The sequence below is a fragment of the Desmodus rotundus genome, chromosome 13, assembly GCF_022682495.2.
Source record: "Desmodus rotundus isolate HL8 chromosome 13, HLdesRot8A.1, whole genome shotgun sequence".
In the NCBI taxonomy this organism is placed as follows: domain Eukaryota; kingdom Metazoa; phylum Chordata; class Mammalia; order Chiroptera; family Phyllostomidae; genus Desmodus; species Desmodus rotundus.
The window spans coordinates 91,034,538-91,051,872 of record NC_071399.1 but is presented as its reverse complement, the minus strand read 5'-3'; the positions used below and the strand labels follow the sequence as shown (position 1 = coordinate 91,051,872).

Genomic DNA, 17,335 nt, shown 5'->3' with positions numbered 1-17,335 from the left:
AAGAGTCTACATGTCTGAGAGTAAAGTGAATCTTACTTTCTGAACCGTCAATATGCATCCTTGGTCATAAAGAATTAGTTAATACTCTATTTTAATTCACTTAAATTGAATTTCATAAAATAATTCATTGGCAAATCTGACTAGGTAATTATTAGCACTTAATAACCATTGTTTTCAGTGTTTTCTTATTAAAATTCCCCCAAACCCCTGACTGCCTGGAAAACTTTTTAACTGATAGACATCTGAATATTTTTTCACTTTAGGGTGTAAAAATGTATCTATTCACATTTTAACAAAGTATTACATTCCTGCACAAGACTTCCTTATGACAAAATCCACCCTGATCACAGCACCTTACAGTACAGGGTCTACACGTCGCCAGGGGCAGGGGCGCCCTAAGCCTAAATGCGCATTTTGAAAGCGTGACCCATACCTTGGATAGTCTTCAGAGGAAATATAAATAACATCTTGATCTGATACAGATGAGGAGAAAGGAACAAAGTTGCCGTTCTGCAAAGGTAGCAGCTCCAGGCCCAGCAGCTCGCTGTAGGCCTGGTCGGAAAGCACGAATTCCAGGAGGTGGAGCTTCTCCTGGGCGCTGCCCGGGGGCGCGCACTTCCTCAGCACCTGCCGCACCCACGCTGGCGTCACCTTCTGCACAGGCTGCTCGGGGGCGGCTGCCAGCCGCAGGGCCTCGGCCAGGTGCTCGGGCACCTTCACGACGTGCTGCCCCGCGCTGCGGAGGTAGCGGAGCACCGCCCCGGTGCGCTCCAAACCCTCGTCCAGGTCGCAGAAGCGCGCCTGCTCCGGCTGCACCCAGCAGCCGCCGAGGGAGTGCACCACAGGGTGCGGGAGCAGCTCACGGAACAGGGGCCCCAGCGCCGGCTGCCAGTGCGCCCTCACTCTGCTCGCGTCCGGCCAGAGCTTGTAGATGGTGTCCACGGACAAGGGCGAACCTGCGCTTCCCCGTGACTCCAGGCGGCTGATGGAATCCAAGATCAAGGTGGCGTAGGCTTTCGGGACCACGTTCACGACCAGGAGCTCATTCCACAAGGCGGCCGGATCTCTCCACTGGTCCAGCTCTCGCCACTTGATGCTCCTGCGATTGTCCGTCAGGCCAAAGAACCCACTGATGTGAACAGGGAGGCCGGTTTTACTCTCCTCGCCAGGCGGCAAGGGAAGAAAACAAAATGCTTTTCCTGAGAAATCAGACGCTGCTCCTTTCTCATCATCTCCGCTGGACAAACACAGCGCTATTCCAATGGTTGGGACGAACTTCAATTCGTCTGCTAAAGAATCAAGTTTACTGCTGAGCCCTCGCCCACCCACGCTGTTGCACACCAGCCAAGACGTCTTCTGTGCGTCCTGCGCTCCCGCGTCCTCCAAAGCTATGTTTATGTGATACGTCACACAGGTTACGCTGTGGGTGGGGATCTTCCTACAATAGTTACTTATAGCCTCTCCCAGCACTGTGACCGCATCCGGCCGCTCCTGAGTCAGGGCCGCGTCCTCGCTGGCGGTCACTCTGAACACCAGCCTCTCGGTTCCGTCAGCCTCGCGGACGTGCAGCGACACGGCCTGCACGCTCTTCAGGAACAGCAGCACCGTGTCTGCATCGGCCCGGAAGGACTCGAACAGCTCCAGGACCTTCTGCTTGTTGTAGAGGTTACTGCTCAGCTGGGAAGGCTGCAGGCGAAGGGGGAAACGGAACAACGTCCCTGGGAAGCTGCCCTTGATAAACGTGTCCTCCGTGCTTCCAAAAATGCCAATGAATGGCGCAAATTGGTCTGAAAGTTCTCTGATTTCTTTGTTGTCGCCTTTGAGATTCCAGCACTGACCGGATTCATGTGGACCGAAAAGCGTCTGATGAGGATCTAGCATCCCAATCTGGTCACCACTAAAAATACAAGGAACATCTGAAAAACAAGGTCACGTCGGGTCAGTTCTGAAACGTACCGGACGATTCCAATTACGATGCATGGTTACCACCAACATTTACACATGCAAAACAGCAGGCCGTAAAATGGCTCCAAAACAGATTATCCAGAAAAGTAACCCTGACTCAGCTTGGAAACAGTTTATCCAGAAAAGTAACCCCGACTCAGCTTGGAAAATATAATTCTTTGAACAAGGAGGATGGCACTCTCTCATTTGATTCCGTAAGTACAAGGCATAGAGACTTTACACAATTATTATGAAAACATAAGACACATCTTCAAACACTCATCAAACAATTAAAATGATGAAGAGGAACTGGGCATGGGACCCTCAGCCCCCACCGGCGTGGGAACCTAACTCTTTTCTGGGGTTTTGTCCTGGTCTTTTGCTTGTTCGTTTGGAACATACTCTTTTCTATCCACATTTTGCCTGTTTGTTTCTATGTATTGTATTAGGTAGGTGAGCTAAACCTCCTGGTCTTGAAAAAGTGGCGTTATTTAGAAATTTAGGAAGTATCCTGTGGGGTCCTTATTTAGAAGGTGTCCCCCTTGTCACCAGAGCCAGGTGCTCCAGAGGGTGGACTAGTGCGGCCTCCTGGAGCGGCTGGGCCACAACGGCTGCGGGCTCACTGGCGCGCGGGGCAAGCCTGCGATGCGGCTGGCTGCAAGGCCCCGCTGCAGCAGACCATCTGCTGTGTGCTGGTGCTGACTGAGGCCGCCCGCTGGGTGTGGCAGGGAAGGAGCGCTTTGGAGGGGTACTACCCTAGGTAGGTCCTCAGGGAAACGCCAGGATGGGTGAACAGTGTTACCAAGAATAACAGACAGTGTCAGGTAGGGCGCCTGCCTGTGTCAGACCAGTTTAGCAAAGGGGGAACAGATGGCGCTCACTACCACCTCTGACAGAAGAGCAAGTTCCAAACCCCTGTCCCTCCAGCACACACCCTAAAATTAGTCAGTGTGTCACCTTCACCGTGCCAGGACTCAGAGAGAGCGTAACCTGGCTTCCTACAGTCCTTTGGCTCCCCCCGAGGGAAGCCTCGCTGGCTTCCAAAGCCCAATGTCAAGAGGGCCCCACTTCCTGGCGCAGGTCAACCAGGCTGGGGCTCAGAGCCCCCGCTCTGTGGGGATGACCGCCGTGGCTGTGACATCCCTCCCACTCGTGAGTCACTGCAGAGGAGTGGGGAGTAGGGTAGGACCTGACCAGGCTTCATCTCTACCCCTACTGGCCGTCTCTACGTGGCTTTTACTTTATTTCCGTAGTTGTTGGAAATCTGTTCTGCTAGTCCCTAGGGGGCTCCGAGACAGCTGTTCTATACGTAGTAGTAGTCGCAGTTTCGGCGTCCATGAGATGAGGTGAGCGCAGGATCTTCTCACTCCGCCACCTTAAACTCGAAGCCAGCAGCCTTGCTCTTGGACGCCGATTTAGCTTGTCTATGAAGTCGTTCCCTGTGGTTGCTGCGCTGAGCCCGCAAGCAACGCGTCACAGGGTGGGATGCGAGGGTGATCTCGACATGTTTTGCCTCCCATGCTGACTACAGCACCTAACCTTCTGTGCAGACCTAACTCCAGCGAAGCCCACCTTTAACACTGTATTCGTGGGCGTCAGCTGCAGGCTCCTGAGCCCACCCACCAGCTCCGAAGCTCTCAGGTATTTTAAGCAGGAAAGGTTACATCCACCAAGCCTGCTGCGAGCCCAATCACAAATGTGGCCTGTGACTCTCCCACCGGAGACTGTGCACACCTCCCATCACTGAGACGACACCAGGGAGACGCCTGACAGTTGTAAAGCATGAGCCTCAACCCACGCAGACCCTCAGATCGGAGAACGGTGCTCGGGTGAAGGCTGCCTGCGCATCCTAAAACAGAAGCAAACCCGCCGGGCAGCGCACACGCGGCCATCAGCTGGCCATCAGCTGGACACTGCCGAGCAGTGCCTCCTGCCTTGCACAGCCGTCTCCATCTCGGGCCATTCACTGAGATGCCCCCACGGACTTTAAAACTGCCCTGAGGCGTACTTTGCAAACAGTTGAATACATGAATGTCAATATTCATGTATAATAGTTATATAATTTATAAGTTAGTATTTTATTATATAAGTACTATTACTTAATACAACATTATATAATATATCATCATGTAAATGCAATAGAGAAAAGCAGGCTTACTAAACTGGGCTATCGTGAGGGTGACCCTACATCCCACGCACCCAGGGCAGTCCCAATTTAGGCCACTTATCCGAGGAGAACAGAGTCCCTGCGTGTCCCAGTTCAGACGACATGTTACATCACCCCCCTAGCTATGGCTACAGCTCTGCTGCTCAACCCCTCCTCCTGCAAGTGCAAAATGCAGGACAGGTTGAACCTGAACTCTAACATGGGCCAATTCCATAAAATTTTTTTATCACAAAGTGTAGTAAATACAAAGGGCTTTGATTCTGAAAGAACAGCATGCGTGTACTTCCAGAGATGTCTACACTGAGTTCCACATATTTCCTAGTGTAACTCTGAAACAGAAACCTCGTATGCTTCCTAGATTCAAAACATGATTCCAAAGTAATCTTTAAAGTACTGGTAAGTTTAAGAGTGAAATTCGTATGAGAAAAATGTAGAGAAACCAGAATCACCTCAAAGATCTTCGCTTCATCAGTTATTCGATACCACTGGGTGTTACACTTTCCCCTTTAACCTCCTGATATTTAAAAGATATGTACAAGGTGATCTGTGAGAATGAGTCTCCCTGACTCAAATGTTTCCAGTGTAAAATACCTTAGAGTAACGATTTTGTGGCACTTCAAAAGCTACGTTTCAAACCACGTAAAGTGACTTAACACAAAGGGGGAGCCCCCACAAACCTGGAATTTGTGTATAAAAAATTGCGCATTTACTCTTACATGTTTAAACTTCAGTCACCTTCAAAGTCCTCTCCATTTGATGCAGTACACCTATCAAGACTTTTTTTCCCACTGCTCAAAACAGTTTTTGTACTTGTCAATTTGGATGCCTCTTAGTGCTTCTGCTGTTTTTTGTTTCACCTCTTCCACATCTGCAAAACATTTCCCTTTGAGGACTTTTTTCATCCAGGGAAACAAAAAAAAGTTGCTTGGGGTGAGACTGGGTAAAAAGAGGGGGTAGGGCACAGGGGTCGTGCTGTTTTGGGTCAACAACTGCTGAACACTCAGCTCCCTGTGGGCAGGTGTGCTCATGCATCACCCACCATGAAATGGGCAAATGCACTGAGAGTCTCACAAAACACTCACTGAAGCCGAACGCAGCCTCTCACAACAACGCCAGCGGTACATGGACACAGATGGGTTCCTAGAACACTCCCCTAGGTGGGGAAGCCTGTGCTACAAGGGGCCTGCCCTCCAGAAGATAATTCTGTTTTTAGGGGTCCCTCCTCATATATTACACTGATTACACTGCACCATGATGACATTAACTTTTAGCATCACATGATGAAACTGCTGTAGTTACCATGGCAACTTCTGAAAACTCAAGACACACCAATATTTCACTGACATACTTCTTGCCACTGACAAAAAAATTGGAAAAGATGCCTTTTAAAACAATATCACCCCTGAAGTTAACCAAATAAGTTACAAACTACAGGCTAAAATAATCTCCAATGTCAGGACTGAAACCATACACTGTACCTGTTATGTGATAGACAGAATTGAACCCGATTCCAAATCTTCCAACCTTCATAGGGTCGTCCTTCTTCCTGCTCCTTGCTATCTCCTGGATGCCGTGCCAGTCCTCGGGGGTGAACACCGCGTTGTTGTACACGTAGAGCGCGGCGCCTGGGGGAGGGAACACACATGCGCGCACGCGCAGGGAGGCACCTAAGGGGCGCCGTCCTTGCGAGCACCTGCTCCAGGGACAGTGGCTTATTGGATGGGAAAGTGTAAAGAAGGGGGTGGGCTGACCAAATCCTGCATTGCAGTCCGACTGTCTCCACAACAAAAATAAAACACAGATTAATGGTAAAAATTACCAGCAGAAGAAATACAGCACTGTAGGCCAAAAATCCGAAAAGGAAAAGTTAAGGGTATTACGGTATTTAAATGCCCAAAGCCTGGAGCAAACGAGGAAATTAATCCAGTGGACCACTGTACAATTTGTTTCTAAACAGCACGTTGAAGTTTTTTTGCAAATGAGATTACCTGTGAGTATACCAAAGAGACTTTCTATGTGAAGAAACCTTGTTAACATATTATTCCAAAAGGTGTAAAATAATCCTTTAAATAAGTTTAATAATCCCTTTATAAGGCATTGCTTATATAATTTAGAAGATCCTGTCTCCAAAGTAGTTCCTTTAAAAAGTGATAACTCTGCACTGAATATTTTTGGAACTCTACTTTGTGAGATATGCACTCAGAATCTCTAATATTCGTTCAGTATCTTCAGCTATAGTAACTCATCATACTTTAAAAGACTTAACACTTTGGTGTGAAAGCGTTCTTGAAGTGTAACGTACAGCGTGGGGCAAACATAGGGTTACAGTTGTGGGTACATGAAACAATTATTCTCGCACTATCATTAATCATTGTATTCTTTCCCATACAAACAACTGTAAACCCACTCTGACCACATCTTGTATATACAACAGAGTACCAAGATTTAAATGTACAGCTTGCTGAATTCCTATAAAAGGAATAGACCTGCATAACATCCAGCCAAATGAATGATGGAGAACGTTACAGAACCTCAGAAGCCTCTCCTCACGTGCCTTCGTCTGAAGAAGTGGAATGAAACATGCCAGGAAGTGAAGTATAAGTGGTAATTAGACTATTCATTAAACAGAATATTGTAAATCACTAAAAACCACCTGTTAGTACATAACACTTGCTCCTAAATATTGAGTCTTACCCTGATAATGCGCCATATCTTTTGACCAAAGAGTCTCTGTTCCATATTGAGTTTCATCATACACAAATTTAACTTCTGTGGCTCCAGCATCTTCTGCATTCTGAATTAATTCCTAGTCAAGAAATCACACAAAACCCATTTCATAATACAGGAACCTACTGCCCATCTTTATACTCACCTCTAATACTTAGAAAGTGATCACATTTCAGTAAAGGAAACCCACTACCGGCATCATGGCCTTTAAGACCCGGTGCGGGTGCCACTGGAAGGAAGTGCTACCTACATCGTGCACCTGGCTGAAAAGAGGAGCCCTTCCGCAATTATACACGCCCACAGTGCATTTTCATCAACGTGCTGCTCTCGCCTACGGTACAAATCCCGGGACTATTTACAACCCTGCCCCTCACTTACAATCTACCCAAAGCCTTCCTACAAAAGAAGCTGCTCCCGTTCCACAGCTGCACAGATTGTCCTGCCATCTGGGACAAGCACCCATCCTCAAGCAGTTACCAGAAAAGACCTTTATTTATCATTTGCTTACCCTTCTCTTAGAAAAAAAATGTATCTGTCTGCATGTGCAGTGTGCTGCATTCCTGTGAACTTGAGATATGAACAGGCCTTTCTCCTGTCCTAAGATGAAAAGTTTCTTGAAGGTCAGAACTTCCTCCTTTCACTGAAAAGGCAGTGATACCGTTTGGTGGCTAAGTGAGTGGATGGGGAGTGACGGGTGAATGGGCAGTCAAAGCTCTGCATGTAGGAAGGGAAGGACACACCAGAAGGCTCACACACATCAGCAGCCTCAAAACAATGCCCAGTCTCAACAGCCCCTAGCGCTTCAGCACACCTACCGAAATCATGCTGGGAGCTCCAAACTCTGCGGTAAGAGCCCAGCTCCTGGGGCCAACCCCACAATCTTGGAACTTGAAACACACTCCAGAGATATCATCCCTACTTCATTCTAGACCTTGTCTAAAGTGTGGAAAAGCCAACACCTGACAAGGGTCTGGATGAGCTGAGACTTAGGTCAAACCCAAGCAGGTGGTCCTATTTTAAATGGACAGGTCTTTAGAAACGCAACAATTCACCCCGTATCATTACACTCATGAGCCTCTGACTTCGGGGAGAACTCTATTGTAACTTTTCCAGCATCTTGGTGTCACTAAACCGGGGCGGGGGTCCGGGGTAGGACCAGGCAAGGCCTGAAGAGAGCAAAGCCAGCAGCAAAGCCATGATCAGAGCAAAAGGTGACACAGGAGCCCCCCTGGAATGAGACGACTCTAAGACTGAGTAAGGGGACAGCGCCGAATTGAAGAGCCAGTTCTGCGACCAGGTGAGGCAGTCAGTTCACTGGGTGCACCCCGAAAGGTTGGGGAGTCTTAGCCCCCGCTGTCCAACCGCAGATAAGCCCTTCTCTGTAGTCCGCATGGACTACAGATTCCTCCAGTCCACGCAACTGCCTGTTTCTCATAGGATTTTGAAGACCTAGTTCCTACCGTATTCATTCTAACAGAATCCCTAGAAATTAGCAACCTTATTTACATTAGCTTATTAGGACATAAAAGATAGGAATAAGAATTAATAGGGAGCAAAATACAATGTTAACTCACCAAATGAGAGCACTTTATAGGCTGGATCCTGTTTTCATTTGGATACCTATTTTTGATTTATGTGTATCAGGGGCAGAGATGAAGAAAACGAGATAAAGTCCCAAGTCCCAGGCCCCCACTATCAGTCTCAAGTGGAACAAAAATAGAATGGGATCTCCTTCAGACCGATTCTGAGAGGAGGCAATAAATGCGCCAGTTTGCTTATGATCTTGGGCACGTCATTCGAGCATCTCTGGACCTCTCAGCCAACCTCACAAAAGGGGCCAGTCTAAGTCCGGGAGATTCCTAAGAGTCCTGTTAAATCTGAATGGCTGGATTCTACTAAAACATCCAAGGAACAAAGACTATGTCAGCTGGCCTGCACATAAACACACACGGCAAGCAAGGAGGAAGGACGAAGCCTCAGCTGCCTGCTACCCATGAGACCGTGAAGGAGCTCGCCGTGACCGCGGCCTGGTCCACTGCTAGGGCCTCGCGCTCACTCGTGAATCGGTAACACTCTGCCCCTGTCGCCCCAGCCACATCTTCTGAATGTACCTGTCCACCTTTCCACCCTATTACAACCCAATAACCACACTCTTCCCATCGTCACATTCCTAATATCTCAACGTAAACATGTTTTGCAAACTAACCTGCTGTGAATCACCGACGCCTGTTCTGAAAGGGCAGGCTGTGGCTATTACAGTCACAGAAGACGCTGCAAGCCTCACCCAGCGCCTGTCGGAGCGTGACTACTTAAGACCAGTTAAATAAACTTAGTCCTTATTTCCCAGAAATGTACCATCTAAACTAGAAAATACAACGAGGACTAAGGTATTGGACACAATAAACACGAAATAAACTAATGAGAAGGAAAATGGGTAATAACTGATCTACTTTTACAAGTGAGGAGGTTTCTTATTAAGCTTACACACAAAATCCAGTCTTTGCACTACCTCCCATAATTGCTCTTTTATGGTTGTCCAGTTTTTAATACGTGTATTCGAACTAAAGAATACATCATAAATAGCTTCAAATAAGAAAATAATCATCCTCCCCCACAGCAACCCTCTACATCCGGGGGCAAATGAACACAGGTTCGCAGTGCCTGCACGTGGGTCTGCGTTATTTCGTCCGTGTGGCCGGCCAGCGGATCTGTAATGCCGCTGCCCAGTGTTTTCCATGAACCACGACACAGAATCATAAAACACCAAAGTGCTCCACAGCAGCCCTGCTTGACGACCGCAGTGGGCCGGTTCCTTGGCCTCCGGGACCTCACGCATGCGCATCGGCTGCATCGTCCACGCGCGCCGGCCAGCGACCACGCTGCAGGTGCGCCGGGGCACGTGCAGCCGTTCCCATCTAGCCAGCAGCTCATAAATGTAAACACTAACCGCACTTCTAAGTCGTTTTCCTCCACCTCCTTTTTATCAAAGCAAATTCATACACTCACACAGCACATGCCCTACCTTAAGAATCTGTCCTCCTTCTGGGTATCTTCTTAAAATGTCCTTGAGAAAATCCACAAGTGGTGGAGTCGTCTGACCAAATCGACCTGAAATAAAAATACCATGGCCCGTGATGGGTGTGTTACCTGGTTCCCAGACATAGTAACATCCCGGAAGTGAAAACTTCATGCCCTACCCAGCTCTCGGGTGTGAACCTCTGCCCACTAAAGACGCACTAGAAAGGACCGCAGACTCAGGGGGGGCCAAATCTCAGCATTCCTCATTAAGCTACAAATTCCGTTTTAAAAACATGTTCAAAAATATCCTAAATGTCACAACAAATTCTTAATTCAAAAGTAAAGAGCATGGGGTCGGGGGGCACGTTGCTACTTTCCAAAAAACATGAAGTAAATAAATGGTGCTTTGCTGCTCACTCATAAGCCAGAGATAATGGTGCTGATGGTGGCATTTGAATATTCCCAAAGTCAGCTGATGTCCCGGCTGTTCAGACATTCAGCACAGTCACGGTCTCCCCGGCTGTCTGGTCCACACAGACCTCAGCCTTTCCAAACTAGAGATTCTTAGACCGGACTGGCCAGGTCACCTTCAGAAAGGGGACAGGAATGTATAGGGAGAATGGGGGCAAGGGAAGTAATTTCTCAGATGCACAGAATAAAAAAAAAATCCGGATAGAAGGAAAAATAAATCTGTGCTTAACAAACAAAATCATCACCATACATTTATTTGCTTCATTTTGGCACAACTATCCACCCAGACCAAGCCCCTGCTGTCCCACAAACTAGCACCCCCCACACTTCGTGACTCAGCAGCTCCCCCTGCCGCGCCCTCCTCTGGCCCTGAGAGCCCCCGCACACCCCAGTGCCACAGACTTTGGTTTCACTTGTAGACCGTGGTCTCTGCTCAACTCAAAACGGCCCAATCTCCTGGTAAAGTCAAGGTTTTACCTCCCCCTTGTAAGCCTTTTGACTGAAGGTTTACAAATAGATGACGATTTTTAGAAGTCAGATCTCCAATCTTGATCCAGTCAGGTAACTGAAAAAATAAATAAATAAAATGTATGAAAAGCAATATAGCTCCTAATACTATAAATGCAAAACATCACCATAACTTTTTTTCACTTAAGATATGCTTTTTAACCATTCTAATCAAGCAATAAGCTGCTAGGAGAAGTGAATGTTTCAAAGAGTAGAGATTCAGTCAAGAATTTTATTTAAAAATGTGAAAGATTTCCCCGTACGTAATCACGAATAAAGACACACATATTCCCCTTGACAGCGATTTAAGTGGTGTGCGCTGCATTGGGCCCACCAACAGAAGCAGGGTCATCTTGCACTCGGCACCCCCGAAGCACACCGCTCACAGAGCGGCTCCACGCGGTGACAACAGGTAGTCGAGGACAAAAATGTTTAAATTAACTGGAATAATTTGGGTTTTAGGACACTTAACATATTAATAGTTGTAGCAACTTTCTGAGAGAGGATTACACTAAGCAGTGTCTCCCAAATTTGAGCAGGGATTTTTTCCATTTACTCTTGAAGAGCATCTCATAGGATATTGGTCAGGGAAACAGTCCGGGAGACCCTGCTGTGGACGCTGCCATGGGAAAGCTGTCATGTCAAGGGAAGGGACAAACCAGGACTCCAGCCTGTGGAGCCGCTGCAGTCTAGAACGTCCCTGAAACGGGCTTCCCTGAACAGCGCCTTGCCGTTTGTGTCCCTTCTGGGGACAGCTCTGCTCCTCACAAGGGCAGGGCACAGTGTACGTGGCCGTGACCCACAGGAGCGGTATCCCTGAGTGACTTTTGAAAAATAAGGTGAATAATCCAAAGCCAGTCCCAAGCGGTCCACTCTTAAGTGTTGCTGTGGAGCGACTCCTCACAGGTCAGCAGTGTGCGGACCGTCACTCAAAAGCTCCCCTGGAGAGCCATCATCGAACCTTCCGCTTCTTTGACAGGGTTTGAAGGATGTCATTTACCACATCAAAGAGGCGGCTTTTCCAGTGTACGCTGCCCACATGGCCCTGACCCCTCCGGGTTGCCTAAAAAGCCCACCCTACCCATGGTGGCAGTAGAGCTGCCCTGCCATCACTCACCTCTCATCGTCTACTCTGCGTTCCAGTGACCAGGGGCACCTTCGGTCTCGTCACTTTAATGGGAAAGCTGGGGAAAAGTCCCTTCTCTCTCTCTAAACCACACGTCCAATTGCTCTCTGCGTCCCAGCACATCCCCCAGAAGCTTCTCTCAGAGCCAGCTTGTTCTCTGCTTCCGACTGCTCAGACTCTGTGCGGACTCTCCGTGTGCCTTGGGTTTTTATAACAGTCTCCATCTGGTGTCCTTACTTTCTGTGCCTCATCTGCACTCTAGTCCCCATTTCTGACCTCCAGACCCGAACATGCTACAGTGCCCAGTTTAAGGAGCACTTTCTACACACATTTTCACTGAATCTTAAAGCAAGCCTGTGAAAGTTCTTTGCATGGGAAATATGAATAAGAGAAATCATGCCCTGGCTGGTGTGGCTCAGTTGGTTGGAGCACGGTCCTGTACACCAAAAGGTTGCGGGTTCAATTCCTGGTCGGGCACATGTGGGAGGCGACCAGTCGATGTTTCTCATGTTAATGTTTCTCTTTCCCTCTCTCTCCCTCCCTCTCTCTTTAAAATCAATAAACATATTTTTGAAAATTTTTAAAAAGAATAATCAGAGCAATACTGTTTTAACAACAAAATTTAGAAATCCAAATTCTATGACATCTTGATATAATGGAATATTATACAGCAATAAAAAATGAATAAACTAAATAAACTGCACATACATTTAGATGAATATTCATAACATATATTGTGTGTAAAGAGCTAATTCCAGGTTACTACATATAGAATAAGCAGCTTCTTACAAAGTTCATAAAAAACTAAAAGTAAACAGCATATTATCTAGGCTGTATATTTAGGTTATACAGACAGACACATATACACACAAACGTAAGTTTGTGTATATACACACAACATGTAAGTTTGTGTATATACACACACACGATAAAACTATTCAAACAACTACAAAAAAGCAACAGAATGATAAACACAGAGGGTAAGGGAAGAGACTCTGGTATACAGGCTGGGGAGAAGCAAAGAGGTAAACACAAACTATCAACCATGTTCTAGTTCCCTGGTTGGATGATGTCATTAGGTTGTTCATTTCATTGTTGGTTAACTAATTAACTACTGAAAGAGAGCCACGTAGGAACCAAGGATTACTGGTCTAATTCCATATAGCCAAGGTACATTTGGAGGAAGGAAGAAAAAGTACAATGCATGAAAAAGTTTTCAGATCTCAAGGAACACCTGGAAAGGAGGAAGGAAGAAGCCGTGGAGCAGAACCACGTTAATGAAAACAGATGTAGCCCGCTATGTGAGCCTGACAATGAACGCCTGCGGTAGATTGTTATCAGTGACCTACTTATAGGGACGTGATTCTCCCAAAGGGAGAGCGAGCAGCACAGTCTGCTGAGATTGGAGGGTTCTGCCTGGGCCTCATTCTTTCCTGGACCTTAAATCCCTCCAACTAGGCAAAGTGACATTGGTCCTATTAACCTCCAGAGGCAATGAAATCATAAATGTCATCCATTTCAGTCTTTATATTTTGTTTTTAAAACAGAGGGATTAAAAAATAATCTGAACATATGGATTTCTGTCCATGTCCACCACAGCCTCCCTTCAAAACATCAGAGATGCTCATTCTCATTTACTATGAAACAGTAACTCCGAATTATTAAGCAAACAATACAACATTAATTGCAATCTGGATCTCCCAACACTTCTTCCTTTGTTCAGTTGTCAAGGACACTAGGAGATTTTCAAGATTCAAGAGTTGACAGGAAGGGTCTTTTTGATCAATTGAAAGATGAGAAAGTGACGGGATATTCAAACCTGGCTTGCTTTGGCACAGGTCAGAAAAAGGATCAGCAACACACACGGGGCTATCATGAACAGCTTCAGCCAGGAGGTCAGGAACTTACAGATGCTACCTCCAGGCCAAGAAAAGCAAAAGAGCTACAGGCAGAAAGAGGACGGTAGGTGCCCCAGAAGACGGAGAACTAGGTGCCTGCTGCTAGCTATGTCCAATACCAACCAAACCAGTGAGTGACAGGGAGTTGCCAACAGCTTTTGCATCCTGCCTGCCCTAAAATATTTAGAACTGCCAGCGGTTCAAATCTACACGGAAAAGACAGCCACCTCTGGGGAAGACGGCTCACACTAAGGTGCCCCTGCAGTGGCGCACCTGCAGTCAGCACAGCAACCTCCACCCGCGCAGTGGAAGTCACCGCCTGCCTTCTCTGAGTCAGCAGAGACTTGTCCCCTCTGCGGGTTTTTCTGGGGAGTTCCATCCCGGACTTGAAAGGTCATGTTTAATGGCTTATGCTCTTCTCCTGTTTTAAAGAACTTTACTTTTTTTTTTTTTTTAAATGACACCCTAGCAGATTCTCTGTGGTGTGGAACAGTAGGAAGCCCAGCAACTTTGGAACAGACAGACCTGGGTCCCAATCCTGATCAGACACTTCTCTGGGGTGTGGAGTAGTGACAACAAACTCATGAGGCCGTTTTCAGCAGTGAATGAGATGACACACACAAAATAACTAGAACAGTGTGTGGAGCACAGTGAGCTGCTCGATAACCGTCAATACTCTTCCTAATGTATTTACGAAATACAGCAGGAGAAATGTGTGGGAAAAGCGACTTCCCAAAATTGCACCCTGACACCTCTCCCTTGAGCCTCAGTCCCAGGCCTGTCTATTGATGACCACTCTCTAGTCTACACCCCTACCCAGCAGGGACCTCAGAGAGGCTGGAATTCGCTGATGCCGTTCCTATTAGAAACAGAAAGCAGATCGTCACGTGGTAATTAATGTGGCCTCTGTTACACAGGCAGTACTGGAAGTAGGATCTAGGTCACCTGCCTCTTCATGCATTTTCCTAGAGGTTTCTTTTATGCCCTGCCACCAGCTGAACCACATACCAGAGCAAACTGGTCACCACCTTTCCTCCAACGTGAGGTCCCCTCTGTACGTGTTCATCTCTGCTAAGAACCGGTATTGTCCCGAGCTCACTCAAGGCTTCTCAGCATCCTTAGCAAGGCCTTCTGCCTTATTCTTCTTCTCGCCCCCTCGCTCTGTGCCCCCATCCACTTGGTACCAAACTGCCATAGTTTTGTATTTTTCCAGGTCTCCTGTGCATCATTTCCTTTCAGTGTACCTGTACGAGCATAGTCTAGAGCCTCACTACCTCCTATTCGTGTAAGTTTCCCAACTAGACCCCCAAAGGACCACCCACTCAACCTGAACCACTCTGCACACCGATGCCACGTTCACCATCCCCTACGATGCTTTGCAGACACCTCCAAACACACTTCTAATGGCAGGACGACCCACCTCACTGAGCCTTTGGGTACAACCACATCTAAGGGGACACATGGACAAAGCAGACCCAAGGAGTAACCAAAGAAGTGGGTACAGAACCAGGTATACATGGAGAAGTTCAAAAACAGGAGTAGGTGTAGAAAAAAGATAAGAATGATGAGCTTTGCTCCTCAGTTCTGTCCAAAGTTCTCAAGCACTGTCTGCATGCCACCAAACACCCTGGGGAACTGGTCCAGAGGACTGACCATGGAGGAACACACAACAGATCAATGGGAAATCTGGGTCTAAGTGGGCAAGTGACCAGAGAGTGGACCCAGCTATGTGGAGGGTCAAGATTACATTGAGGGGTTAAAAATCACAGGTACCAAGTCCTTCACCAGTATTTGCACTGGATAGTAAGGAATCTCATACTACAGGTGTCGTTCTGTATGGCTCAGGTATTCCTTGTGTATTGGTTCAGCTCTTTTTTGCCTCTTTTAAATCCTGGAAATGATGCTCTTTTATCACATAAAAAGTAAATATATTTATTAGGATAAAAGAATAAGTTAATTTTCAGTGATATGTCTCCATGTAACTCCTCCCTTAAGTATTTTCATCAATCTTAAAGGACACATACAATATGAAATACTCCCTCTTTTCCAAAGGTTTGATCTGTTAAGTCACTCATTTCCACCTTAGAAGTTTTATTATAAATGTTCTCCTCAAACCAATAGTTTCTTCATTAAATTATGTCTGAAGATCCTTTCAGTCTAAATTTCAGTGATTCAGAACTTGGGGGGGGGGACTTCTAAGACATAAAAGATTAAGATATTTATCAGTGTTCAATGTAAAACCATTAGAAAATTATGAGTAATGATAAAGTCACCTTAACGATGTCTCTAAACAAGGAAACAAAACAAAACAAAGCAAAACACACTCTGGTTATAATGCACATCAAAAAAAAAAAAAAAGGTATCTTAATTTCAGGAAGTGAAGATTCAGACAAAATGGGGCCGGGGGACTGCAAAGTTGAATGGTAAATCAGTAAAACTTACAACGATAGGAACACACCCGTGTCGTGCTCCCGTTACGTGCAAAGCATTACTTCCAGGGTGACCATTTAATGACACAAGAATAAACCCATGCCGCCTCCCTGGCTTGCGAGCAGGCCCACCCTCCCGCTGGGACCAGGGGACGGGCCGTACCTCCCTGTCGCCGAGCCACAGCCGCTGCTCCGACACCGGGAAGCCGGTCTCCACCTGGATGCGCTCCTTGATGTCGCGCACTGTCCAGGACTCCAGGACGGCCACGGTCCTGCAGCCCACGCAGCCGGGGAGGACGGTCACCCGCAGCCACCTGCGCAAAAGGCAAAGGGACCTTCCGTGGGGACCACGTGGGGGGGCCGCACCCGCCCAACACGAGCCCCACCTCCCGGGGTCTCAGTGGCGGCGCCCCTCGCGGCGCTGGGCCCAGCCCCGGATACCTGTCCCCCATCGCCGGAGTCCTCGCCACAGGCCGGCGTCCGCCCCAGCGCGCGGGCGCCGGGTCACTGCCGGCCCTGCGGCACCGAGAGACCCGGCGCGGGCGCCGAGGGAGGGATCCTCCTGTCGCGCACAGGCGCCGCCCCTGCACGCTCGGCGCTTGGCCGCAGCGCCCAGAGCAGCCACCAGCGCCGCCGTGGAAACGCAGGAGGAAGCGTGGCCGCGCGCGGGAGGAGCCGAAGGTGGCGGCGGCGCGCTCCAGGCCTGCAAGGGCCTCGGGGGCGCCGAGCGCGGGCACGCGCCCGCCTGCTTGGACCGTTAGCCGAGCGCCTGCCCCACCCACCTGCCCCGCCTGCCAGGTCCCGCCCACCAGGCCCCGCCCCGCCTGGACCAGAGGCCTGGAATCCGCCTGGCCCTCCTGGCCCCGCCCCACCCGCCTCGCCCCGCCCACTCCTGCAGTGCCTGCACAATCTCAAATGCTTAATAACCTTAGGTGCGGAACGGTGCGTTTGGAGACGTGTATTTCCCCTGATGGCGTTCAGCATGCACTAGGGCCTACGGCTCCTTCAGCTCTAATGACTTCTAATCTCTGGGTGCATCTGCAAATTA

General features: G+C 48.1%; 1 protein-coding gene across 1 annotated transcript in view; it reads right to left on the bottom strand.

Annotated features, from left to right (window-relative positions):
• The window catches only part of SACS (sacsin molecular chaperone), a 39,237-nt gene extending 22,375 nt beyond the window's left edge, over positions 1-16,862 (bottom strand). Inside the window, exons 1-7 of the mRNA XM_053916552.2 lie at positions 16,729-16,862; positions 16,451-16,601; positions 10,805-10,892; positions 9,861-9,946; positions 6,806-6,917; positions 5,590-5,736; positions 434-1,916 (exon numbers count right to left, since the gene is read on the bottom strand). Of these exons, the coding sequence (XP_053772527.1) occupies positions 434-1,916; positions 5,590-5,736; positions 6,806-6,917; positions 9,861-9,946; positions 10,805-10,892; positions 16,451-16,601; positions 16,729-16,739 (2,078 nt within the window). The 5' untranslated portion in view covers positions 16,740-16,862. The remainder of the gene's footprint in view (positions 1-433; positions 1,917-5,589; positions 5,737-6,805; positions 6,918-9,860; positions 9,947-10,804; positions 10,893-16,450; positions 16,602-16,728) is intronic.
• Positions 16,863-17,335: the final 473 nt, after the last annotated feature.